Consider the following 25,982-nt stretch of genomic DNA (forward strand, 5'->3'; position numbering starts at 1 on the left):
CTTTTGTAGTATGGCCGATGACGTGTTTGCATCGCATTGTCTTCAGTTGGTTTGGTAAAAACAGGATGGAGTGACTTGCGCCGTTGGCTACAAGATTTGGAATAGTCAGCTTCCATCAAAACACTTAGCGAGTTCGAGGCACCTGACAAACTTGGTAACTCCGGTTGAGCTGGTTGGATGCTACATACTCAAGTTTGAACGATTTCCATAGAGAAGGGATAAAATCAACAAAATTCAGGTCATTAACAGCCTTGATTGTAGTATCTCGTTCGTGACGCATCAGAAGTGATGATCTCCATTCTCGAGCTGGCATATACAGAGAGAGTGTATGTTGGTGTGAAGATTGACGATGGGATTAATACAGGTGTGTATTCCGGTTCGGGAGCCTGCAGACATTGCGTTGTTCCTGACTTTTCGCGTCGACCCAGCAAGCAGCTCTATGTGGCAGGCGGGTAGTTGCAGTTGAGGTAAAAGAATCTTCTCGACTTCACCTCAAAAAAGAAAATCAAGAAGGCAACGCCTTAAGGTGATTAATTGTCTACCTGCCTTCTTGAAGAAGGAAACAACGCAACTCCCGACACACCTTCCAGGTCAGGCCTCTCTCCGCCTCACCTTTGCCTATCTTCTCTACCTTTTACCTTCTACCTAACCCATATCTCTGCATCAGACCCAAACAACTTCACCACCATCAATGTCGCTCCCGACCTAGATTCTCTCACAACATCATGAGTTCTGACATCGCAGATACCATGTTGCGATCAAACTCTGCTCCGGGGTCTCCGGCGTCCGAAGCGTCCCTAGGGATTACGCAGGAGAGCCAAGAGGAAGGAGAGCAGCGCGAGAAGGCAAGCTTGGGTACAGTTTTGAAGACGCTTTCGTCAACGAGACAGACCACGCCCAACAAGTTTCGTTCAGGTGCGTACAAATATCTCTATCTTGGTCTCGTCAGTCGAAGTTGTCGTGAATAGGACCTTCCGCAACCGCTCCCCCGAGCTGCAAGACTTCTTCTCCGCAAAATACCTTTGCACTCTTCTCAGCCGTCACTGGCACTTCCCTTTCCCGGACTTCCTGCCTCATGGGGAAGACCTTAACAAGTTCATCATCTCGACGTGTCCCTTGCTACTGCCCGATTGTTTTGCTTCAATTTGCTGACAGACAACATAGGTACTCGTCGAATCGATACGAAATCCGAGCCTACCATCTCAAGCAGTCAACGCCTCGACATAAATACCAACCCCTGGAGGACGTGGCCGGAGCTCACGCTCAAGATTCACAGACTGCCTTCCGCTGCCACGCTGGCAGACCTGCACAAGTCATTCTCACGACATGGCAACATCACCATGCTAGAGATCGGCGAGAACAAGGACGGCTATCGCAATGGCTTCGCAAAGGTTCGCTTCGAGCCGCCGCCCGAAACGAATTTCTGGTCTTCCATCAACTACAACATCAAGTTCGGTGCTGGACAAAGGGCGCGAATCACTCTCGCCCTTTTCGTGCCGAAGCTAAAGTTCGACGACCTGACACCGAGTCCTGCCAACCCAAAAGTTCAACTGAGAACGAGAACGGTCTTGAAAGTGCAGCAGATGGACTTTGGTTCGCTTCTCCAGGAAACTGACATGATGGTCCACAAGTCTGTCAAAGACAATGTCAAAATTGATGTGGATCTTGGAAGAAAGCAGCTCACCGTTACGTTTGACATTCCGAAGAAAGCTCATCAGAATGTCGAAGCAGTCGCCAGAGGAGTTGGTGCTCAAGACGTGGAGGACGACAATTTCCATCGCTACCGCTGCAACATTGCCTTTGCTCGCATAACAAAACTCTTTCGGACCAAGAATGAAGAGGGTGCTACTGCCTTGGTCATTCCTCTCGAGCTTCCTCCTATTTTCAGAACAAAAAGAGACGACAAGAGTCTTGCCGCAATGGCAGAAGGAAGGCTGTTTTGGGGCACTTTGGATATGTGGGAGCGTCGGACGATCATTTTGAAAGACAATCGCCTGCCTTCGAACTTCCCTGTCACCTTGCAGACAGACTTTGACGACCCGGGCTACATCAACATTGGTCGATGGACAACTTTGAGATTCATTGTCGGCGATGAAGATAACTCCTTGGACGAGGCTCTGGAGGCTCTTCATGCATACAACATCGAGGCAATTTCGAGCAACTTCAAGTTCACTCCGCATAGGCCGGCTCTGCTCGCTACCCTGTACAGAGCTTCAAAGACCCAGGGGAAGGAAGAAGGCACCTCCACCGGTCTGTCTCTGCAGTCTCTTGCATCCTCATTGGAGTCACCGCCAGCCTTGGACTTCCAAGTCCACTATCAGTTGGAGGTTTGCATTTCTCGAGGCATCATCTGTGAATACGCCATCACCCGAGAGTTCCTGGAGCGATTAGCAGCTGTCAACAAGGACCGTGCGAAATGGACTCTCGAATATTTTGCAGATCGAGAGAAGAGAGTATGGGATCTGAACGAAATCTTTGAGGATGAGGAGGCGAATCTTCACTTCCCCAACCCCTTGATGCCTCGCTACTGCACCACAATCCGGAAGGTTGTCGTGACTCCCACAACAGCATACTACAGCTCTCCTGGCGTCGAGTCCTCCAACAGAGTTCTCCGAAAGTTCAGCGAAGACCAAGACCGATTCCTTCGAGTACAGTTCACTGACGAACTTTACTACGGCAAGATCTACAGCGACTCGGGCGAAGAGCTTTTCAGCAGGGTCTACCGTACTTTGGCCAAGGGCATCACCATTGGAAATCGACACTACGAATTTTTGGCATTCGGAAATTCTCAAATTAGAGAATGCGCGGCCTACTTCTTTTGCCCAACGGACCATAGATCCTGCGATTATATTCGGGACTGGATGGGTGACTTCGGTCACATCAAGAATGTTGCGAAATACGCTGCACGGATCGGGCAGTGCTTCTCTACCACGCGCGAGATCCCAGGGACCACTGTTGCCAATATTGTTCCCATTGAAGACATCAAACGCAACGGCTTCTGTTTCAGCGACGGTGTCGGCAAAATTTCGCAGCTGCTGGCGCACATTGTCGTCGTAGAGATGAGCAGCGATGACGCCTGCATCAGCGTCCCTTCCGCATTTCAATTCCGAATGGGCGGTTGCAAAGGCATGCTGGCAGTCTGGCCCGATGCCAAAAGGCAGGAGGTTCACATTCGGCCATCTCAAGAGAAGTTCAAGGCAACATTCAATGGTCTTGAGATTATCAAGTACGCACAGCATTCGATTGCGACCTTGAATCGCCAGACAATCACTGTTTTGACATCCCTTGGTGTTCGAGCGGAGACGATCCTGAAGCTTGCGGAACGGCAGATCAAGAACTACCAGAAAGCAATGAACGATCGAGTTGCGGCCGCTAGCCTTTTGGGTCAGTATATCGATGAAAACTTGACATCATTGACGATCAAAGATCTCGTTGGTTGGGGGTTCATGGACCCGGAGATTCAGGAGCCATTTGTGCTGACAATCCTGGATCTTTGGAGAATCTGGTCCATGAAACTGCTCAAGGAAAAGGCCCGTGTCATTGTGGAGGAGAGTGCTTTCCTTCTAGGCTGCTTGGATGAGACAGGTACTCTACGAGGTTACTCGACCGCCACCGAAGGGAAGAAGACCAACAACATCGAGGATCTGCCTCAGGTCTTCTTGCAGGTTGAAAGCCCTAGCGGCAGTGGAAAGTTCACATGTGTCACGGGGCTTTGTATCGTTGGACGCAACCCATCACTTCATCCAGGCGATCTTAGGGTGGTGGAGGCAGTTGACGTCCCCCAGCTGCACCACCTTAGAAATGTCGTGGTTTTCCCACGAAACGGCGACCGCGATGTTCCGAGCATGATGTCAGGAGGTGATCTGGATGGCGATGACTTCTTCGTGATGTGGAACCAAGACCTCATTCCAAAAGATTGGCACCAACCGCCGATGAACTATACTCAGCCTACACCGGCAGTACTTCGTCGAGATGTTCAAGTCAAGGATCTCAGAACATTCTTTGTTCGGTACATGCAGAACGACAGTCTCGCCTTGATTGCTACTGCGCACTTGGCCCACGCTGACAAGTCTTTGCTTGGCGTCAAGGATCAGAAATGTGAGTTTATCTGGGATGAAACGGACCTAAAGGATTGTAGGAGTACTAACACAATACAGGTCTTCAGCTCGCAGCTCTACACTCCAAAGCTGTCGACTACGTCAAGACTGGTGACCCTGCAAAGCTCCCTCCCGCACTGAATCCAAAGGAACGCCCTCATTTCCTGGGCAGCAGAGGCCAGACCTACCACTCATCGACCGCTCTCGGTAAATTGTACGACATGATCCAAGACGTGGGTTTCAACCCCCTCTACGAGAAGAGATTCGACAACAGAGTTCTGAACCGCTTCCATCTTACTGAAGACTTGCTCTCCAAGGCGCGAGCGGTCAAGGTCCAGTATGATATGGCAATGCGGCGTCTCATGGGTCAGCGCGACATTGATACCGAGTTCGAGATTTGGACCGGTTTCGCCTTGTCCAAGCCGCGCGTCGGCAGTGACTACAAGCAGCAGGAAGAGATAGGCCGAGAATCCTCATTGCTGAAGCATCGTTTCCGCGAAATTTGCTATCAGGAGGCCGGCGGTAGTCGGGTGTTCGACAACATCGGCCCATTCGTGGCGGCCATGTATAAAGTGACCCAGGACGAGGTCAATGCAGCACTGGCAGGGGAGTACGAAGACGAGGAGCACAAGCGTCAGTCGATGCCCCTGATCAGCTTCCCCTGGATCTTTCATTGGATCATGGGCCGTATTGCCACGGGCAAAGTCAAGACCACACCCACCATCAACCCAGAAGCAGCGCCGATTACGAAGAAGACCTACCACGCTCCCCATGGGAACGTTGAGGCGGAGCCAGCGACGCAGATTGAGGACGGAAGAGAGGTCCACCGGGGTGAGATGCTCAGGTTGTTTGACAACAGCCCCACGGACAGGAACAGCGACGAGGTCTCAGTGTCATCCAAGACCGAAGACGCCACCGGTGGGGAAGAGGTACATGTCGAGGATGAAGACAACCCCATGGATCGTATGGCCGCACTGATGAGCGGCGCCAGAGGCTGAACGCGGGCGCGATAACGGGAGCTTTTTCTGCTGCGACACGGCGTTCGACAGGTCATTCCCGTCGTCTCTCGCTGTTCATCATGGACATGGATAGAGCAGCGATTTCGGAGCTTGAGAAAGGGTAGAGGGCTAGTAGACTTGGGTGTTTGGTTGGGCCCTGATGGCCGGAAGCGCGAGTGCGCACACAATCCGTCAGGCATCAGTCACTTTCCATTTACGAGACACATGGACATGGCATAATAGATTTCACTTCATGACGCAGACGTCGCCTGTTGCTGATGCCGCTGTGACCTTGGGACGTGCCCAAGGACGTCTCCGAACCGAAGGGTCCACGTCGTGTTGCTGCGAGAAGGAATAGACGGCATGGCCAAGAGGATGTGGCAGCGCAGCAAAGGCCTGCTCTCCGGACCGTTTTCTATTCGGGGCACTCGGGGAGGCAGCCCGGACGCAGCCGGCTGAGGCTTCTACATACAAAATATACACATTTTCTTGAACACAAGTGTACACGAATGACATAGACACAGACTGCAGACTGCAGACTACCTTAGACGAGAAATACCCCTCAAGAGGGCCGCAGGACGCAGGACGCAGGCACAAGAAAAGGGGTGCATGCTGCTGCGTTCATCCACTGCAAAAGTTCGCGCAGCGCCATGCAAAAGGAACAACCCGTAGATCAGCAGCGGGCAGTAGGAACAGCAACGGAAACGGCAGAAAAGTCTTCTTCCTATCAGAAAACTAGTCAAGCTGGAAGGCCTTTTTCCCCTCCTCAAAGTCAGCCGCATCGCTTGGGGAAGATGTCTACATGGCACACATGGCGACATAGGCGAGTTGCGAGTGACACACAATGATGGGTACTGTGCATTTTGCTCGGGGAGAGGGGAGGGGGGGTTTTAGGACCCCTTGAAAATTGCTACCTGTCCCGGCAATGTCTGTCTCGATGATTTGGCGGCTGGGACTTTGTTCGTGAGCAGTTGCGAACGAGCACGAACAAGCCCTCTTGCTCCTCATCCCCGGCACGACTCACACACACACACCACACCTCTTGTCGTTCCCGGAACGAAAACAAGGACGAAAGGGAAAGGGCCAGGGGACAAAATTCCCGCTCGGTCCCTTTCGAACACGTCGAACACGTCGATCAACGGCAACCTAATCGGGCACGGGATGCATATCCAGAGATCACTTGACGCCTTCCCGATGTCGAACAAGAAGAGAGGTCCCGTTATTTTCTCCATATGATTCAGCAGCAGCAGAATATTTGACCAAATAAGAGGGGAAAGGACAAGCGGACGAGGAGGAGTAGATTGTAGATGGGCGGGGGGGAGGGGTGCGGCTGCACATGGCACGATCCCGCGGCGGTTGGTGGATTGGTGGTTTTCTGAACAGGTACAAAATGGAAGTATGTAATGGTCTCGTAGGCATTGATCTGTCATCCTGTGCGCGTGGCTTGCCCTTTGGAGCAAAGTACCCTCTCTCTCCCCCGGGGACGAAATACCAACGCAGTGGATGCACCATCCGCTACGCCCGCGCGATCTCGTTCCTCTTGGCTCCACGTCCGAGCGGGAAAAGGAGGGGTGCGGCCCGGCATTGGTGTGTTTTCGTTTGCGTTCATGTTTGTGTATGTGTGAGTGTGGGTGTGGCCGTGAGGGCTGCGGCGTGTTCACTTCCTGACGCAGAGATCGGTCCTCAACACCCACTTTTCGCCCGCGGTGACTTCCCGCCCCTCGTGCTGTTGATAAGTGGAACATGTGTCAGTCTGCAGTTCCTTGGACCTAGTACGGCTGGGGAGGTGGGCAAGAAAAAAATAAGTGGGAGGGGGGAGGAAGGGAGTTTAATGTCTGCAAGAGTGGGCGGGCAAGGCGGGACGGGTGGTTGGGGACAAAGCGAAAAGGTAGCAGAGGTGAGGCCGCAGTTGTGTGGCCGTGGTTGGCCTGTTTCGCGCCACGAAAAAGAAAAGAAATAGGTACGGCAGAAGGAACGCTGGCGAAAAGCCCATGGTGGCAACGGTCGCAGTTGTACAAAAGAGCATGGTCAGGAGCGCGCGGTTTTGGGTCGGGGATCAGGGGAGGATGCAGAGCCTTTCGAGGCGAGACGAGGGGAACGCACGACGATGGAAATCGTACAGAAGCAGAGAAAGACGAAGAGGAAGAGGACTTACCAGCATACAATCATCGCCATGTTTGTGCAAGAGAGCCATGCCCGTTTCGAGCGCGACCGGGATCTCCTCCTTGGCGGAGCGGCGGTCGTTGGGGAAGAAGACGGTCTCGCCGCCGACGCAGCCCTCGGCGGAGGATGTTAGGTAGAGCAAGAGTGTCCAGGTTGTCTTGCACGGCACGGCTCCCGCGGAGGGGTCGAGGGCGAGCGAGACGTTATTGGAGTCGTCGTCTGAGTGTGGGGGTTCCGTTGGTCAGCTGGCCTGGATCGATCTTAAGAGCAGGAGCGAGATGAAGAGGAGGCCTGCACGGAAGACAGGTGAAGGGGACAGAAGGAAAGTGTCAAAGAGCGCAGAAGGAATCCTTGGAAGCTGCAGCTAGGCAATCGCCAGCGCACATTCGTTGCTTGATTTCTCGAGCGGATGGGAAGATGCGAGATACTGATGGGTTGACTGGATCGGACTTGCTGGCTCCCGGACTCAATTCTCCCCCGGGACCCTGAAGGATAACGCCATTGGGTGGATCGGTATGGAACGATCCGCAGGGTTTGGGCCTGCGGAACAAATCGATGGGATTCGCGGTGTTCGAGCTCTCGAGAGTCTTGTGATGACGAGTGGAAGGTAAACAAAGAGGACTGAGCGGAGGAGGCGAGATATCATATATCAAAAATGACCATCGTAGATCGCTGCCCTCACCCATTGCGGGGCCATGTAATTTCGTCCTCAAACATAACAGAAATAGTGGGTAAAACCACCGCAGGTCCCGGCTGGTTTTGTCTCTTGTCTGCGACACTGCAAGTCATGGGACCTCTTTGGAGACTTTTGTTCTGGGCTTGATGAGGTTGAGACATGCATGGACTGGAAACCACTCCATGGCGAGTATCCGTACGAATGGGTCGATGAAGGAAATTGCCAAAGGGGCGAGAGAAAACGTATGGACCAAGCTTGCGTGACTAACTACTCGCAAGATGTGTCTGCACACGGCAACTCTAGCCTGCTGAACACCAGACGAGCGTCGTGGGCTGGTCTAACTGTAACTCGGCCCTGGGACCTAAGAAGAGTCGGTGTAGGGAGGAGGATATCAACACTTGGTGATGTCACGATTGCTCGCCCAAGACTTCGAAGGCTTGCATGTCCCTACTGTTGACTCTCAACTCGAGCTATTGATCAACAATGACAAATCCTGGTGGCTTGCTGCAAGTTGCACTCGCAAAAGGATTTCGAGGAACTCGATCATGGATCCTACATGTTTTGAGGCGGGAAGGACTTCGCACAGTGACACGCAGAAAGTTCGTCGACTGCAGTAGATGTGTTGTTTAATGACAGGTTGACGACTTGGCGCTGGGACTTACAGTGTGCATCGAAATACTGGCCCTTGGAGTAGCGATAGATGCGAATGTTGGGGTTCAGACCGACGACCTCACCGCCCCTAGCATGTATTTCTCGTGTTAGCCGAAATCCCGCCTGGATGTTCGTGAGGCAGCTGGTTTTCTTCTTCCGCATGGGTTTCGTGTGCGCAAAACTCCTTTTGGGTATTTTTCGACTGGTTGCAGCTGGCGGATCTAGCCGGAAGCGCGTACGATGCATCCTTCAGGGCCAGGGTTCTGAGAAGGGCGGGGAGAGGGCAGGGGGAGGGAGGTGAAAGCAGTGGACTCACCATAAGCCTTGAACATCTTCTTGGGCAAGCGATTCGCGCAGGCCCGTCTCCTCCCACAGGCGTCGAGCGAAAGTGGCATCCTGTACTTGGAAACGGTCGTTCACTCTGACCGCCTCCCCTCTCTTGGGTCGGCCAGGGGTGGTGACAAGCGGGAGATTCCTCAGGAATGTGACGTAGGAGCTGCATAGGGATTTCGGCCAGAAATTGCGGACAAGAACGACCTTGTCCGGGCACGATGGGAATTTCTCGGGCACAAGATCGGTGACTGGTAATGGTGGCTTGAATTGGGGCCAAGCGGGAGGGACGTTGGGAGCGGGAGCAGCGGTCGTCTTTGCGTTGGCTCCAGCGTTGCCAGCGCCTCCCTTTGCTTTGCCAACGTTGGCTGTTTTCTGTTTGCCCATGATAAAGCGTTGATGCTGTGCCGTACGGTCACAGACGGAACGTGGCCGTAGATGGATGATGTGCAGCAACCCAAGGGGCTCCTGGTGGCTGATGGCTCCCGTAAGTTGTCTGGGACGTGAGGCTCCCGCTGGTGTATCGCGAAGTATCCGTGGCGCCTGGACCAGGACGGGAGGGGCCAAGCTGGTGGAGTGGTCAAGGATGAGAATGCAAAGGAGATGTGTTGCAGAGCTGGTGATTGGCGGTTGAATGTCGGGTTGACTGGGAGTGCCAAACGTCGTTAGCAAGTGGTGGTGTTGTGTCAGGTCGAGATCTGATTAGGGCCGACGGAATCAGTCCACGTGAGACTTGACGTGGGTTGGGCTGATGCAGGTGCTTAGATTTGAACCACGATTCGTTGGCCAGATCAGCTATAGGTATCTGCCGAGACTGTCCGCATGCGCAGGGGGTTTCGTGGTTACGAGAAATTCTGCCTTTGTGGGCGCAGTAAGGACTGCGTGGACTGCGTGAGGATGGGAAGATGAAGTCGAGTGGATGGAGGTTGGACAGTGGGACACCCAACGCTGAGGGCGCTAACCATCTGTGGCGCACGGTTGGACAGGTACGTACTGGGTGCACTTGAACAGTCCGTCCAGTGCCTCTGGCCGCGGACGGTAGGTAGGTGCATCGTTGGCGTGTGCCAACCTGGGAAGCCGCGCCTTACCCGACCGCCGCCGCTCCTTTGAGACCCCCGTGGTCCCGCTTTAATGTGGAAGACCTCCCCGGGGGTCCGGGGCACTCATCGCCGGGACCAGGGGACACTCGAGGGCGCAGAGGTGGGCGGCACTAAAAGTGCTGGTCTCGCTTGATCTTGGGATTCGTCTTTCCCACCATATCCTCCCTGCCGTGTCCTACCCTTCTCTCGTCACATATCAGAGGCCACTTCTCGTCAGTTCTTCTTTTTCCATGAGAAAAGTGAGAGTTGACCAAGTTTATCTCTCATTTGCGCTTTGTCTTCGCTTCTCCCAGAATTCCCACTTCACGCACCTGCGACTTGACTTGACTCGACTCAACAGGGACAACACGAAGCCATCCTCTTTCCCCGCTGCCAGGATTGAAGATGCCGGCCAGGGCCCAAGGCGTGCGTTTAGAGGTAAAGACTCAGATCTGATGCCCTCCCTTTCCCTTCTGTCGGATTTCCGTCCGTGCGCTGCGTCCCGTTGATTTGGTCCCAAAAATCTTCTTTCTCTCGACCTTTGCCGCCTGTGGTTGAAGAGAGCAAGAGACTTTGGGACAATGAGTCGTACGTTACGAGACCGGCGCGTACAGCGGACGAGGCACAGGGCCTTCCGTGACTATTGACGGGGAAGGCCCCACGAAACATCAGCAAACTTTCGCCTCTGCGGTTGTTCCCGTTACCAAAGCTTTGCGTCGCAAAGAGACGCCATTCCCGCCGCCAACGTCGACTTTTGTTTTCCTCGCCCGTTGGAATAGTAATCAACACGTTTGCTGCCGCAATATGCATATTCCGCAGTGACAGGAGGTTATCGTGTCAAGAGATCGATCACTTAATGCGCAACCCGATCATCGACCCAGATACATGGTAAGGCAACCATGGCACCCAGCGACACCGCGATAAACTCGCGCCTCGGCGATCGCGGAGATTCCCACATGTGCTGCACGTTGAGGCCGTGCTTTTGCTTGCCTGCTAAATCCCTCAGCCGCTGCCATTCACTTAAAATCTGGCCGTAGAAAGTCTTGTCCATGGGCGTCAGCTGAACCCGACCCCATCCCGTCGTCATTAGGTGGTCCCTATTCGTGACTATTGCCCTTCCGGGCTGAGGCACTAGATCTCCAGAATGTGATAAATGACAGACGTGCAAATCGCCAGCCACCAATCACTGCCCACTGTCTGTGCCCTCGCCCATTGTGTGTCAGCCCTTATTAGTCGCTTGGGCATTTCTCGAGCAAGACGCATCCTTGTTTGACGAAGAAAAAAAAGTGTTTTGCTGCAGGTCGCCTGCCCAATCTTATTGCAACATGCGATCTTGTCGAATATCGCCTCTTGTTGACAATGAAGGCATCCAACTTGTGAGAGGCTTCGAGTCTGAATGAGACAAGTCGGGCCAAGTTGGAACTTCTCATTCTCCGTAAACCAACACCTGTCTCCGATGCAATCCGATTGTGGCTTTCTTGTCTTGCAGCGACTATCGAATCCAGGTGCCCGAGTGTCGGGACGGAGCGCTCTTCAGTCATGTTTGTCGCAGTCTCCACAGTCGAAGTCCGACATCGTCACATACTTTTTGCTGGGTGCTGCATTTCGCTAGTCACTTTGGACGTCGCCAGCCCGATGGACATTGCAACAGATTGCCCCGTTGCTGTTATTCGGCCAACCATGTGACCATGAGCTTTGGGCCGACCCGGAATTTTGATCATATTGCAGAAAACTCGACTAATGCGCCCGCCGGCGGTCCAGGCCCCCGGCCGATTTGTGTTCGTGAGGTCGGTCTCGGTTTGGTTTCTCCTCTTCGTTGCGCTTAGTCGACATGAGGTAAGAGAACTCAACAATCAGTCGAGCTCGACTTCGAACCGCCGTTTCCTTTTCGTCTAGGGAGAGACCAGATGTTCCTATGCAGGTACCAGGCAGATCGCAATGTCCCCAAGCATCGCTTAGACGACTGACAGTGCAATGCCGTTGCGATGACGTCGAACCCAAGGAAACGGCACGACGGCTGTTGTGCGACCAGACGCAAATGCCAAGCTCATCTAGAAGAAGCAGTCGCGATGGAAAACCGGCAATGGCTGAAGTTGTCTGCTTGCACCTTGTGTAACGTGCGCGAAGACCGCACAGGCCTGCAAAGACCCAGCAGCCTGGTGCAGCTCACCAAATCATCAGAAGCCATCGGCGATGCAGCGATCAAGATCTCCGGGCCTTCGATCTTTGCCGAGACAAGCAGGTGGTCCGGACTGGTCAGTTGGCCGAAGCTTTGCGTCTGATGGCTGGCTTGCTGTTTAGTTTCAACCCTCCCCCCACCCTAGGGTGTGAGTAGCCTGTTATTGGTTTGAATTTCTCTTATATTAGTCTTAGTATACTACTTTATCCCTTAACTCTTTATCCTACCCTTCCTATATAATCTAAGTAATTAATAAAGCCCTTAGTAGAGTAACTCTATAAGTAGTATATTTATTACCCTAGAGAGCTATAATAAGATCTTATTCTATTTAATCTATTACCCCCTATTAATACTTCTTATAAGCTTAGTTTAAAGTTTAAGTTTATAAGTTTATTAGTTATAGTTTAGCTTATTTCTAAAAGTAAGTACTAAAAATAAATATAGCGATAATATCCTTAATACTAAGTTTAGTAGTATTTATAAAGAACCTTTATATTTCTCTTAACTAAAGCTTTTATATACTTTAAATAGTTATTTAAAAGTTAGTATATATAGCGTTTTTTAAGTTAAAGTTATTATTAAAGTTATTAAGTTATTAATTTACTATTATATTATTTAATAGATATAGAGTATTAGCTACTTACTTTACTATTACTTTTTTATATAAAGTAAAGTTCTTATAACTTTAGTAGCTAAAGTTACTATAAAGAAAAGTTATTATACTTTATTTACTTTATCTTTATTTCTCTTAAAACCTCTATATCTTCTAGTACTAAGTATAGTACTTCTATATTCACACCTTAGGTTATATCTATTAGGGTTGCTTAGTCCTTTTCTATATCTGTACTTTGCTGTATATTGTACCTCGGCTGTTTAGTTTCATGAATCGTGAAGTTTGATGCAGCGCGGCGTGGATGGCGTATGCGTGCTGGAGGTAAGGTAGCTGACAAGCGAGTTTTGATCTATCATTTTGCATGGTGGTTTTGCGCAGAAGTTTGCTGGTCAAGTGCCAAACGGACAATCTTGCACAGCCGGCGGGCCCATGTCATGCCATTCGCTAGATGCAGCCGTCAAAGGGGGGCGGGACAGGCCCCGGGGAAGACTTCCGCTGGCCAGGCTGGCATCTCATCTGCAAGTGATGTCGTCTGATGGGAACGACCGTTGCAAGGCCAACTGTCATCCCAACCTGGCACCAAGTACGTGATGAAGGCCGGGGTTGATGTCGGTTGTGGAGGGTGGTGATTGGGCGTTGGAGATTTGAAAACCCATAGGGGAGCAACGTGTGCCATTGCTTGACGAGGGATTTAGCGCAGCCATTAGCGCCGAGGGCTATCGCAATCGCAGACCGCCTGAATTGCTCGCATTTCAGCTGCAGACAAGAGGGAGCATGGCTTCTCGCGGATGCAATGTTGAGATTCCAGTCCAAGCCCTTGATGGTTTCGTGATGCTCGTCGTGGCTTGTCGGTCATCGCGGTCGCAGGGTTCGTGGCTGCGAGCCCTCTAAAGGTTGTGTGGTGTTGACAGTGGGCCAGCTTGCAGTCTGCAGACTGCATTTTGCATTTCGTCCGTAGTGAACCGTAGCATTCGGCCGGCATGATGCAAATTTGCATGCCTCCGCACATATACGACAGCCTGATGTAGGGGGGATTCTTGGAATTCAGGCGTAGTTGAGGGGGAGAAAGCCGCCAGTTGGGCGCTCATCTCCTGCCTTCGTATCTATTCAAAGATCATTGCCAAAGCAGCCACGATGTAGTCATCGGAAACGAGGCAGGCCAAATCGAGAGGGACGGCGGGTAAGGCGGAGAATAAGGTACAGCACGTTCCTTTCCTCAATGTACTGGACGGGAAAGATCTGACGATCCCTGTCGCGAGAAGTGGAGCGGAGTCTCCTCCGTGGACTCAGTTGATGCATAACCTGTTTCCGTTATTGCATATAACGCTCAAGATGATGGGGTCGGCTAATTTTAGGGGCGGGAACTTCCTTTCCCCGACTCCAGAGCGGAAGAGCTTCCATTCCCACTGTCGAAGCACCCGCGCCAAAGCTAGCTCCGCTTTCCTTTGCCTGACCTTGCTTCACTTTGCGCAGCACCTGAGCTGTGAGCCACCCGTCCAGTCCACACGAACACCTCCAGCACAAGTACTTCAGCAAACAGCCTGTGGTCAATTGAGTCGGGAAACACCGCCCTTGGCTTGGTAAGCCCCCTCCCGATCAGCCACTGTGGATGGTGTCTCTAACTGTTGAGGCAATCAAGGCTCAAGATTCGATGCTTGCGCAACACTCCTCAGCCATGGCTCCTGCCGACAACGAGTCGCCGGACTCTCGCCTCACGAGGCCACAAGCTCAGCCAACATCCTCCGCTTTCTCCTCGAGAGCTGCGAAACAACTGGGCCTGTTCTTTGCTGGCGCCAGCTTCCTGTTGTTTTCGTCTGTGATCACGCGACGAGCCGTTGCAAGGAAGACAATGGCCGCCTACCCCAAGTTCTACTCGCCGAGCCATGCTGCGGCAGGCAAGCAGGGCAACCCTGAGGGCTCCTTGATCGCCCTGGAGGCGCTGAACCTGGCGACTCTTAACGTTGTCAGCTTCGGCATGATGATGACTGGAGGTGCCGCCTGGGCGTTCGACATTAGTTCCGTGGAGGACTTGAGGGCGATGGCTCGTAGGAGTATCCATGGAGCCGCTGGCCAGACAGACGAAGCTGCCGAGAGAGAATTTGAAGAATGGGCCGCTAGAGTTCTCACCAAACTTGGAAAGACGCCCCAGGATGAAGCAGCAAACAAGAACGAGTCTGACTCCAAGCCAGGCAAGGAGGGACGATGAGGTGGCAACCCAACATCTACCTAGACTCAAGATACCCCCCTCTCGCGGACGCGACGGATCTTGGCCAAGCCTCGGAATAGGCGCCGTCAGATCGTCCTTGACGCGATGTACAAAATGAAAATGGCGTATTCCGCTCTTTAAGACAAATCTCAATACGGTCCGATTCAAATGGTATCACCACGCCCGAGTCTATCATCACCCTTCGTTGCCAGAGGAGGTCATTAGTCTCTATGCAGAGCGAGACCGGAGTGGCTTGGTATCAAGAGGATGAAGCCACCAAAATTGGCTCCTTTGGAATCGGTTTCAGTCTGTGGCGGCGATGAGGGTCCCTGTCGCCCTGCCTCAGCCTCTGCCTCTGCCGAGGCCACCGAGGCAGAGAATACCGTGCACCGGTTCTGCATCGCGGGATACCTGGCGTCATACGACGATCATTATTCTGTCTTACATCTGCCTCGGGAACCCGATTTGCGGGTCGGCGCATGCTCATGCTCGATAAGTTCATCAGAAAGTAGCCAGTAGGCTCATGCCCCCCCTCGGCGGGGTCCCCGTCGACCAACTAGTGGCCGACGAGGTCTCGCAGGCGTTCGGCTACTCCACGCCCGCGCGGGCAGAATAGCGGTCCGGCGTGTTCGATAACCAATGGCATGTTTCGCCCTATCACTTCTCAGAATTTTTCTTTCGTTGTTCGTGCTCATTGCTTTTCAAACGACTCTCTGTCTGTCTATCCAGTGTACGAATATGCACCGAACCTGCCATACTTCGCCCGGCTACTCTGCCGCGGCAAAGACTTTCCTAAGGCTGCTCGGCGTCAATGGCGTCAAATAAGTCCAGCGGTTGACGCAGATGACGCCCTTTCTTTCCCGAGACGTTTGACTTGGAGCTCTTGCTTATGTCCACCGTCAATCGTGGATCAGGAGGCCAATAACTTGAGAAGTGACTGATTGTACGAGATGGCTGAGATCTGTATCCCGAGCCTTGGGGCTGGGTACAGCAACAGTGTGCTAAGTCGACCCAACTTCGCCCACATACTCATTCCCAGCACACACACATGCACACTTCACAGCAAGTAGACAAGACGAGTCTTCTTTGGGGGTGGAGAAAGGGTCCGAGACAGCCATGGCCTTGCAACAACCTGGCCCTCCCGGCTTGCCCCGTCGTCATCTCCCCTGTTCTGCTGCTGTTCAGGGGTGGTACCTTACGGCCCTAGGTACCTGGAAGATCGCCCTTTAGCGCATCCTGGTTTTCAACTCCCACCCCCATGTCCACTGTTCATACGTCCGCAAGAACTGAGGGTGTCGACAAGGGTATCGCACACGAGTTCATACAGACGGAAGCACTTCGAGTCTTCCGCTGCAGCTACTTTCTATGACCCATGTCGTGGGTATCGGTCCCGAGATGCCAAGGCGCATCTAGTTCCCATGGATGCCCTAGACGCTCTTCGCTCACGGTTCTCTCTAGTTTCGATCCATCTTATAAAATTCCTCGCCTCCTCGTCTGGTTCTTGTGCTACCCTCCTCTCATGTTTTGTCAACCACCAGTTCTTTGCCTCAACGTTTACACGTTGTCTCCACGCATTAGACTTTGGATTTTCTCCTGAAGCCCTGCATCCACGCAAGTCTCGACATCGCTTACCATCAAGTTATGCGCCACAACCCGGAACATTCTCCTTGGTAGTTCCTGTGCCTGCTGGCCATCCCATCTTTCTTATCAGTCCTTCTTTACCAAACGATACGCTCCCTCCCGCGGTGGGTTCGAACAATACGCCGACATGGCAATGCAGCCAGCCACCCTCCCTGTTATGGGTTGTGAACCCATGAACGTCAATATGCAGCTATCCCACGGCACGTTGGTGCACGACGGCAGATCTCTCGACGGCCAAGAATATCAACGCGGGGATTCTGTGGCGATCATTGACAACGGATCGAACGAAGACCTGAAGGACTCTGTCCACGTTCTCAACCTGCGAAACAACCAGTACATGCTTGTGCTTCTCAAGTCTGTCTGCTGGGTTCCCACACATACCGAACAGCGATCCGGCGCCACCTTCCTGATCACCATGTACGGTCCTAGCTTGGACTTCAGGCAGCCGGGGGACGCCCAACGCCGCTTGGGTAACCGCGGAATTGTGAGCCTTCTTGGTTCTTCTGTGTATGTCGCACGCGAGATCATCTTTGAGGGCAATCCTTCACGAGCTGTCCTCGACGCTACCGACAGAGTCTCAACATTTACGGTCCAGTGGGATGCTTTGTCAGTCGATGCGATACAGCAGCCCGCGTTGACGCCTTCTTCGTCTTGCGCGTCCTCGAGGAGTCCTTCCGAGTCTGGCGATGACGTTCCTGTCATGCACTTTTACCGCCATCAAGGCCGGCGAGATTCTGCCATCGAGATTCGCGACCCCGAATCACCCGTTTACAAGTCTACTGCTACACATAAGGTAAGAGTGTGTCCATGTTCAACAACGGCTCAAATTCAACAGCCGTGCTAACCAGACATCAGCAGACGTCACCAAAGCCGCTGTTTACCCGTTCTGCTTTCTTTGCCACAAAGCAGAACACTCGTATATCGACAGACGCCCCAACACATCGCCAACCATGCGGCAGTGCTTCTTGGTCAGACCTGGGGTCAGACGATGAGCCTGCATTCGATGTTGACGGCAGTTTCAACCTTGATGCTGGCTGTCCTGCCACGCTCGACTTTTGCAGCGAAGGGTTCCAGCTGAACGGAATGAACACAGAAGGTGATCTGCAAGTCAACTTTGTGTTCATGCAACAGAACGAGGGCGACAACTACGTTGGTACACACCCAGAACAGCAGCGCCCAGATAACACCACGCAAAATCACATGTGGGCTGCTCCAGGGATGCAGGCAGGTCAGGACCAAGCCTGGAACACTCTGCAGATGCCGCAGCAGCAGTTGGCAGAGATGCGACAACCGCATATGCCTACACCGCAGCGCCAGCAACAGCTCCCACCGAGGCAAGAAGTGCACTCGGAATACTATGATCAGTACAGGATGATGGAAGACCCCAACAGAGCTCACGGTCAGAATATGGGACAGCATGAGCATTTGGAGACGCCTACCATGCACGGGCAACGCGCAGAATATGCCCAGCCACAGCAACTGCCTCAAGCCACTGCTCCTCATCCTGGCCAGGGTTTCCAGATGCAGCCTCGTTACGCAGAGCAAACCAACAGGCTCCCCGTTCCTGCTCCCGCTCCAGTTCCGTTTTCTATGCCACAAGAGGTCCACGTCATTCAGAGCAACCGCCATGAGCCTCGCCCTCCCTACGCATTGCCCTCCAACTACAGCCCGGTTCATGAAGGCAGCTTGCCATCAACCTCACACAGTCAGCAACCCAGGCGTAGTCCGCTCCCTGACGAGTCACGTTCATCGAGCGCTCGAGGAACACCCGTCATCCGTCGAGCAAAGCCTCAACCCGCACAAACGTTCACACCCACTGCCATGGTCAACTCTTTCCGTCAAAGCACGCAAAATCACATTGCTGCTCTCGAGAGACACTGTGAGCAGCTTCAGCAAGTCAATGATGACCACGTCCGCAAGGCCCACGAGACCCTCCAAGCCGCGCGTCGTGCAGCTGAAGAATCTTCCCAGACGCTCGGCCTTCTCCAGCCGATCTCTGGCATTCCGTTCCAGGGCACAGAAAGGAGGTTGCAGGCTCTGTCTGACCAGATTGCCGCAGCAATGCAAAACCTTCTGCCCGAAGCCTCTGAGCCTCCCGCCACCCCTGAAGAGGGTATCAAGCAGCTGAACCAGAAGGTTCAGGCCCTCAAGGAGTTCATCGAATACGTGGAAGGGGTTCATCCTGAGGTAGTCAAACGCGCGCAGGCCTCCGCGGAGGCCAACTCCAAGACTGGGGATAAATCTCGTCTGGAGAACAAAAACGCGCCTGTCGCCACAGGCGGCCGTGTTCCATCCGCCCCCGCCTCTGTTTCTTCTCAGATGGGTGCCAGCGACGACGATTCGTGTCGCTGGGTTGACGGACAGGCCACGCCACCACCCGACCGCTCGTCGGCTTTGGCTCAGAACCGAGACCACTCGCGCCTCTTCCGCGACATGACCAATGGTCACAGTCGAGTTCGCCAAGAGAACCGCGTTGCCACCTCAGACTTCTATCCAAGTGCAGCCTACAGCCGCCCTTCATCTCACATGAACTCACCGGTTACCAGCCACCCTGCTCCGGCTGAGGCTCCTCACGGCTTCTTCCAACAGCCCCTGCCCACTCCAGTTCAGCAATCAATCCCTCTGTCAGACTACGCAATGCAGTCTCGACCGATCCCGACTTACACCCCGCCTACCTCTGCAGAGATGATGCGCCCCATGCAGGCCATCTCTGGCATGCCTCCCCAGCACTACACCACCCAGCAGGAGAACCCTTTCTGCCTGCGGCCCGCGCAGCAAGACTGCATGTACCCTACGAGCGCAGCCGAAATCTCTCAGGCGGGGTATGCTCCCCGTTCTCCGGTCTATCCGCCCAACAGCGCTGGGCCCCAGCCGGGATACTACCCTGACGTGAGGTCCGGTCTTCCGGAAAGGCGTACCATGCGCCAGGAACGCCCGGCTCCGTACTCCTTGAACTACAGAGGAGACCAGAGGCGACGCAGGGGAAGTCAGTAAAGAGCATGGCCGTGTTTGATTTTTGTTCCTCGTCTTCCTTTTCTTATCATGTTCGTTGCTTCATAAATTGCTTCATCAGCGAGTATTGATTCATGCCACTGCATCTTATGGCGAGGCGTTCTCGGAGCGACAAATGTCTTTTCGATGGATGCTCCCGGCTGCTGGAAACCAGCCGTCTTATCGTTCTTAATCTCTAACTTCTAAACCATATTGCTATACCGCACGGCGTATACATTTTTTGCACGACCGGATTGATGTCCGGAGGCTTGGTGGATCACTAGGGATAATGGGACATTGCATACACGAGAACATGTCTAGAGGGAAGGGCTTGTATGATATAACGACCTTTATGTCTTATCTGGGTGGCTACTCAAAAGTTTAGCGTACTGTCTAGAATGAATGATCAGATTTAAGCGTACTATCCTCTCGATCCGTTGCAATTGTTGTTGCGAATTCCATTTGGCAAAGAGCCGTATCAATAAGACCGTTGCAAGTTCCCACGTCACCCATCACCGAACCGCGCCGCAGACGGACAGCTGTCATCGGCGCCCCGGAACCTTACACCAGCACAGACCCCCAGTGTCCCCGGTCTCCTCCGCCTCCGCGGGAAGCCGGGATCTGCCCGGCACGACCCCCACACCAGCGAACATGCCCGAACCGGTAAAACCTCCGTTCTCCGGTCCCAGAAAAAAGACGGCAGACACGACCCCCAGACTTCGCAATGCCGTTCCACGACATGGCCACGCATCCCCCTGAACGCCGAGCCCTTTTTCGATCGCCCTCCAATCTTGCGCACTTCGACATCAGGACGCGGTCCCCCCGATTGTCCGCCGTGTGGGGGTGGTTTCTTTTTTACCTCGGCAGGGTTCACCAGATTGGCAGTGAAGCTTTCTGTATTGAGAAAGGAGTCTTTCCTGTCTGCCTGACGATCTGTGGATTCGGCTCCGATTGGCGGTGAAGTCTAAAGGTAGCTCAACGTTGAGAAAGCCAGCGTGCCACCATCCAGACCCGCGCGCGCCAAGAGCCAGCTTTATCTGGGAGCGGTCTGGCTCAGAGATCCGAATCGGGGCATGTTTCAGGGACGATCGTTCCGGTTTGTGGATGGCCGCCGTTTTTTTTTCGTCGTCTGGACGTGGTTCATGTTGCTGCCCTGCATGAGAGGAGAGAGGTATCTGGCATCGGAGAATTGGTGCGGAACGGGGTCGTTGCTCCGCATTTTTGGGGGTTCTGTGGTCGGTCTCTGGCCGGTAGCCCCGTGATGGTGAGACTGTCGTGGCGCGCCGAGAGGACGGCATGAATTTCCTAGTGCGGGGGTCGTCACCGCGGCCGAGGTCCGCGGTGTGCCTTGCTGTGTATATAAAGCGGTCGAGTTTTGGTGAAGAATGAAGATTGGAAATTACTCGAAAATCACATCACGATACCTGCTGCTTCAAGTACCACTCGTCCGGCACGAAAGAAACTTCAAATTCATCAAAAATGGCCATCACCAGAATCGGACTTATTGCCCTCTCCGACGACGTCAAGCAGGAGGAGGCCGTCGCTCGCTTCGGCAACTTCTCGAGCGAGTGCAAGAAGGTACGTTCCTCGGTCCCAGGTTATCGGAGTTAGCAGATACTTACATATGAGTGACAGGACGGCAACACATACATCCTCTCCTCCAAGGCGAGCAAGTGCAAGACTCTCACCGACGTCCCGGGATCTCAGCCGTGGAGCGTGGTGTACGAGATCACCTTTGCGAATGAGGCGTGAGTTCAGCCCTGATGAGATGTTCTCCTAGATGTTCATTGGGAAGCTAACGCGTGAATAGGGATATGGAGTACTACCAGACCAAGGACCCCGTCTACCAGGAGCTCATGAAGCAGGCCGCTGAGGGCAAGGCGACTGGATTCATTGCTGTTTCTGCGGAGTTTTAGACGATCTAGTGAAGAATGAAATGAAGCTATGAACACATCATCAACGTTTGAATCTTGAGACCCAACACGACGTGAAAGCATATTAGTGTTCATTTGAAAGGCCATCATTAAGAACTAGTACCGACAAACACAACCAGCACCGCCGCGTACGTAGCCGTAGCCACTACGGTCTCCTCATTCGACACCTTGAAGACCAAGCCCATCACAACCGAAAAGATGGTGACGGCGACCGACGTGACAACGAGGCTCTTTGTCGTATCTTGCCCCGGGAGACTCATGATAAGCATAGGGACTATTAGGCTCACCCCGCCGGTGAAGGAGATGATGAACCTGGCCAGCTTGTCGACCAAGGGCGAGACAGTCTCTGGCGGGTCGTTCTTGAGGTACTCGTCTATGTGGACCCGCATCTCGTCTTTCGTATACGTCCACTGCCTCGGAAGCCTTGCTTTGAGGAAGCGCCTGAGAGGGTCGACGGGAGCTTCTGGGTGTGAGGGGGCGCGGAAGGTGCAGTATCGCGAGTTGTACGGGTCGCCGGCGAGGTCAGCGATGAAGGGGAACGCGGCTGTCAGATCGCGACGTCGGTCTTCTGCTTGGGAGCCCGTGATTTCTGGGAGAGCTCTGAGGTATTCGTAATCACGTACAGCATTTGCTATTCGGGAGTTTTCTGAGTCAGACTTTCGATATAGAGATGGTTTCAAAAGCGACACAAGCCGGCTTTCGTCACTGACATAGCTTAACTTACCATAATCGTGCAGCGTTGTCCTTAACCTTGCTAAATCATCTTCTTTAGCACTAAAATCTGTCCAGACGGCGGATTTGAGCTTGGCAAGCTCATTCTGGAGGTGGAAAAGGTTGATTCTGTTGAGTATTCGGTACTCCAGGATATGTGGTTCGTCGTTTCCTGAATGCCATGAGTAACGGAAAACGCGCTCAGCATAGTCCATGTCATCCCGAATCCTATCCGGATTCCGCTTTCGAAAGCCATTGCCGCTCTGAAATCCTAGCATTTCTCCTGTTGAATAAGTGCTTCTTTACCTGGAGGAAGTAAAAAGGTCATTCAGAGAGTAGAGTCTCTGCTTACAAGAAGAACGGCGGGGATGAGCACATTAAGGTATGATGAGCGACTTAATCAAGTCATTTGCTTGGGTTGTTTACGTTCGATGTCTTTCGCGGATTTGATAGTCGCCGATCACCACACGTGGCTACCGCCACGAAGCGCCGACAAGGCCTAAAACCGTTAGTAGACTCAGCCGCAGCCATCCCTTCCACAAACAACTTAAGGTTATGCTCGAAGGAATGTTGGATGTTTCTCGGCAGTTTCCCTAAAGAAGGATTTCTTCCAAAAGACTTTCAGGGTAGGTATGAATACAAAACGATTGACCAAGCCGACTTGAGAATGTCCATTCTGGTTCAATCTTCATCATTCTCACCTCTACCGAACGAATAATTCTTCAATGGACGCAATGTATAAACGATTTCTCCGTTTCCGTCGCGAAAACCAAGCGTCGCAAAGAAGCCCGGACCCAGAAAGTAACCAACTTCAGGAGAGGATGATACCGCGTTCGATGAACAGGCCTTTGACCGACATCGAATGTGTCAACGCTGCTAGCTCGAGCGTGGATAAAGCCCTTCTGATTCTGGCCGAAATCCAGAGAACCCATAAGCGTTGTAGCAAGAAGAAAACTGCCGAGCTTGAAAACTTGCGACAGGCATTGCAAGATTTGAAACAAAAGCTCATTGGTTTAGACAAGGAATTGTTGAGAAGAGATCGATGTAAGTTGCGCCAGACGGAGAGAAGTCGCTGCAAAAAGGTCTAATTGATCTACAGATCAGGCTCGAGCCATATTTCTCCGCCTGGACCGCGATTTCCGTTTAGATGTGACGGAACCGCTGAAGACAGCTCTGTTGGACAACGTTTTGCCAGCATGTCCATGTATTATCTCTGCCATAGGATACATACTGGAGGACGGCAACGATGTGGTTCGAAGGCTTGCCGCTAAAGCTGCCGAGGAAGACTCCAATCATCGCAAAATCTTGGAGGCAGCGGATGAAATGACCTGAAGTACTCCAGGACGCTCAAATCAGGCCTGCACATATTGAACTCGGATGGTTCCCCTCCCAGCATGCAATCCACCGCGATTGCAGCCCAGTCATCATAGGAGTGCTATCCATTTCTTGCATCGAAACGCAAAACAAACTATCACCTAGTGATGCCGCTCATATTCAAGCTAGGGCAATGCCAGCGTGGCCAAGTCCTCACATGAGCCAGCGCCACCAACGGCGGCGTTCAGTCTAAAATAGCCTCAAAACTCAGCCTCAGCATGGCAAGTGGATTTACTCTAGTGTCACGATACAACTTGAATGCCTCGCCGGACTCAATCTAAGAGCTTATTCGTAAAATTCTGTATCTAGGTTGCCATCGTTAGATCTCTCTTTGAACGAACCATCACGTATATAAGACGCAGCGCCAAGTTCTCAAGACAGAATAAAGATCGACACCACCAAACACTATCCCGGAGAAAGTTTTATGTCTACCATCTGTCCAGCCGTCCTTCACATGCTGTCCTGCTTCCGTGGCGATAAAGAGAAGGACGACGATGAGTACGCTCTGTACCCTCGAATCATTTACATCCCAGCAAGATATGATCGACCCGAAGAATCAGCCAGAAGACGGCGATACATCCAAAGACGCTGCAGTCTAGAACCATTTGTCGTCCACGTTCAACCGCCAGAGCGCCAATGGCAGGAATCTCCGGCACCAGTCATCTACCAGCCACGGCATCCCACTCCGGAGCCACGTCTCACGCCTGTACAGTCCGCTTGGGACATTCGAGATCGGGCAGGCGAAGATCTTCAAGGACGATCCCGCGTCAAGCCATTAGACACAGCCGATTGTGCCGAAGCGATGATCCTCAGCGTCAGAAAAGCCCGGCAAATATTGCACCAAGTGCAAAAGCGGAATAGGCCGAGGGGTGAAGAGAGGGACGCATTCGATCACGAAGCTGGCCGCCTAGATGAAGCGATGGGGAGAATGGAAAGCCATCTCAGACGAGGGACCCATCGCTTGCCGAATATTCTCACACGAACGGCTGTACTACGCCTGGATAGGGAATTTCGAACAGACGTCACGAAGCCATTGAAGATGGCTCTGCTGATGAAGACGCAGCCGAACCTTAGAGCCCTGCGGTACATTGTCAACCAAATCAAGGACGAGTACAAGAGTCTGTGAGTGCATCGTTATCAGCCTGGAGTTTAGAGTAATGGTGGAGATGATTATGCAGACAAAGCCTGGTGAGGAAACAGAGGAAGGAAGCGAATGCTGTATGGGAATAAGCGCGTGTACGACTAGCCGCATTTCCTTGGTTTCAGTGCTTTTATGACCATTTATACCAAGCAGATAGACGCATATAATTTTTCACACACACATTAGTTGGTCTTTCAAACCCTTTACTCGACCCTTGTCAGTCAGATGTTTCGAGGCTCTCCTCGTGCTCGTACCGTCTCCGTCCATTAAATTGCACAACTAGTCTGCTAGCCGACCACAACCCTCCAAAAATGGAAGGAACCGTCTCAGGAATCTTTCTCACATCTTGTAGGCCCCCTTGTGATTGAAATTTAGCAAGATGATTGATACAGAGCAGCGACATAGCCGGCGAAGAACACCTACCTACCTCAGCCCCTATTCCCCCAAGACTCTGAGCACCAGCACATGCCACAAACGCCTGATTCAGGTCACTTCAAATAGAAGAATGATCGACGCCATGGTTTACGTTAGAATCTGCCCCCGACTCGGCACATGAAGCTAGGGTTTCTGGCTGGGCAAGCAGGCCACATGAGTAAGTAGCCTGTTCTTCCCCCAAGAGTTGGGATGATCTGCCGAACCAAAGCACCGGTTCGCCGGTGGTAATGTACCATTGTTTGTACCCATACCACTGATACTAAATTTGATCGATGAGTCCTCCAAATGGACGCCATCGTCGGTCGGTATTCAGATGACAGGCCAGACGGCCATCAAGAACTGCGGTCTGCCTCGAAGTAGCCCATGTCCCCACGACCAGATCAAGGCGACCTGCGTTTGCCTTGCCAGTTAAGCAAGACTCAAACAATTTCCGAGTATTTGATTGAAGTCTTTATGGCGATGATCTGATGAAGACATGTTTAAGTTGTAGCTTCGCGGGAATAGATTACGCCTTTCTCCAAGATGAACTCGGGCTTACGTGCACATGTACGCAGATGCAGGAGCTTCAACGGCTCAACTCAGAGCATCTCAACGATACACGTTGAATCAATGAGTCCAAGAAACACATAATTTTACCGTGATTCCAAATCAAGTCGTCGGGTTGCGGCCTTTGTCGAACCAACTGCCGTCATAGCCACTCAACCGACCTGGAGGCTCGGAGGCGGGTTTCACGAGCTTCGAAATCATTCCTTTGGCAAGTTAA

At 52.7% G+C, this 25,982-nt stretch overlaps 6 protein-coding genes across 6 annotated transcripts; 4 read left to right on the forward strand and 2 right to left on the reverse strand.

Annotated features, from left to right (window-relative positions):
- Positions 1-725: 725 nt before the first annotated feature.
- Positions 726-5,095, forward strand: rdp1 (RNA-dependent RNA polymerase 1; the record flags this gene model as incomplete). Its single annotated transcript, XM_036644068.1, has 3 exons — positions 726-915; positions 1,165-4,098; positions 4,158-5,095. The coding sequence occupies 3 exons, from the start codon at positions 726-728 to the stop codon at positions 5,093-5,095; spliced, it is 4,062 nt and encodes a 1,353-aa protein (XP_036491293.1).
- A 1,657-nt stretch (positions 5,096-6,752) lies between these two features.
- On the reverse strand, positions 6,753-9,302 carry CGCS363_v012220 (uncharacterized protein; the record flags this gene model as incomplete). Its single annotated transcript, XM_036644069.1, has 4 exons — positions 6,753-6,821; positions 7,251-7,477; positions 8,597-8,673; positions 8,902-9,302. 4 exons carry the CDS (start codon positions 9,300-9,302, stop codon positions 6,753-6,755), a joined length of 774 nt encoding a protein of 257 aa, XP_036490744.1.
- Positions 9,303-14,461: 5,159 nt separating this feature from the next.
- CGCS363_v012221 (uncharacterized protein) lies at positions 14,462-14,992 on the forward strand (the record flags this gene model as incomplete). Its single annotated transcript, XM_036644070.1, has 1 exon — positions 14,462-14,992. The coding sequence occupies one exon, from the start codon at positions 14,462-14,464 to the stop codon at positions 14,990-14,992; it is 531 nt and encodes a 176-aa protein (XP_036490743.1).
- A 1,825-nt stretch (positions 14,993-16,817) lies between these two features.
- On the forward strand, positions 16,818-19,627 carry CGCS363_v012222 (uncharacterized protein; the record flags this gene model as incomplete). The annotated part of the gene is made up of 2 exons (XM_036644071.1): positions 16,818-17,426; positions 17,489-19,627. The coding sequence occupies 2 exons, from the start codon at positions 16,818-16,820 to the stop codon at positions 19,625-19,627; spliced, it is 2,748 nt and encodes a 915-aa protein (XP_036490160.1).
- Positions 19,628-21,103: 1,476 nt separating this feature from the next.
- On the forward strand, positions 21,104-21,540 carry CGCS363_v012223 (uncharacterized protein; the record flags this gene model as incomplete). Its single annotated transcript, XM_036644072.1, has 3 exons — positions 21,104-21,202; positions 21,260-21,372; positions 21,435-21,540. 3 exons carry the CDS (start codon positions 21,104-21,106, stop codon positions 21,538-21,540), a joined length of 318 nt encoding a protein of 105 aa, XP_036490745.1.
- Positions 21,541-21,647: 107 nt separating this feature from the next.
- Positions 21,648-22,547, reverse strand: CGCS363_v012224 (uncharacterized protein; the record flags this gene model as incomplete). The annotated part of the gene is made up of 2 exons (XM_036644073.1): positions 21,648-22,189; positions 22,283-22,547. The coding sequence occupies 2 exons, from the start codon at positions 22,545-22,547 to the stop codon at positions 21,648-21,650; spliced, it is 807 nt and encodes a 268-aa protein (XP_036490158.1).
- Positions 22,548-25,982: the final 3,435 nt, after the last annotated feature.

Source organism: Colletotrichum siamense (genome assembly GCF_013390195.1).
Source record: "Colletotrichum siamense strain Cg363 chromosome Unknown KSG_Cg363_contig08, whole genome shotgun sequence".
In the NCBI taxonomy this organism is placed as follows: Eukaryota; Fungi; Ascomycota; class Sordariomycetes; order Glomerellales; family Glomerellaceae; genus Colletotrichum; species Colletotrichum siamense.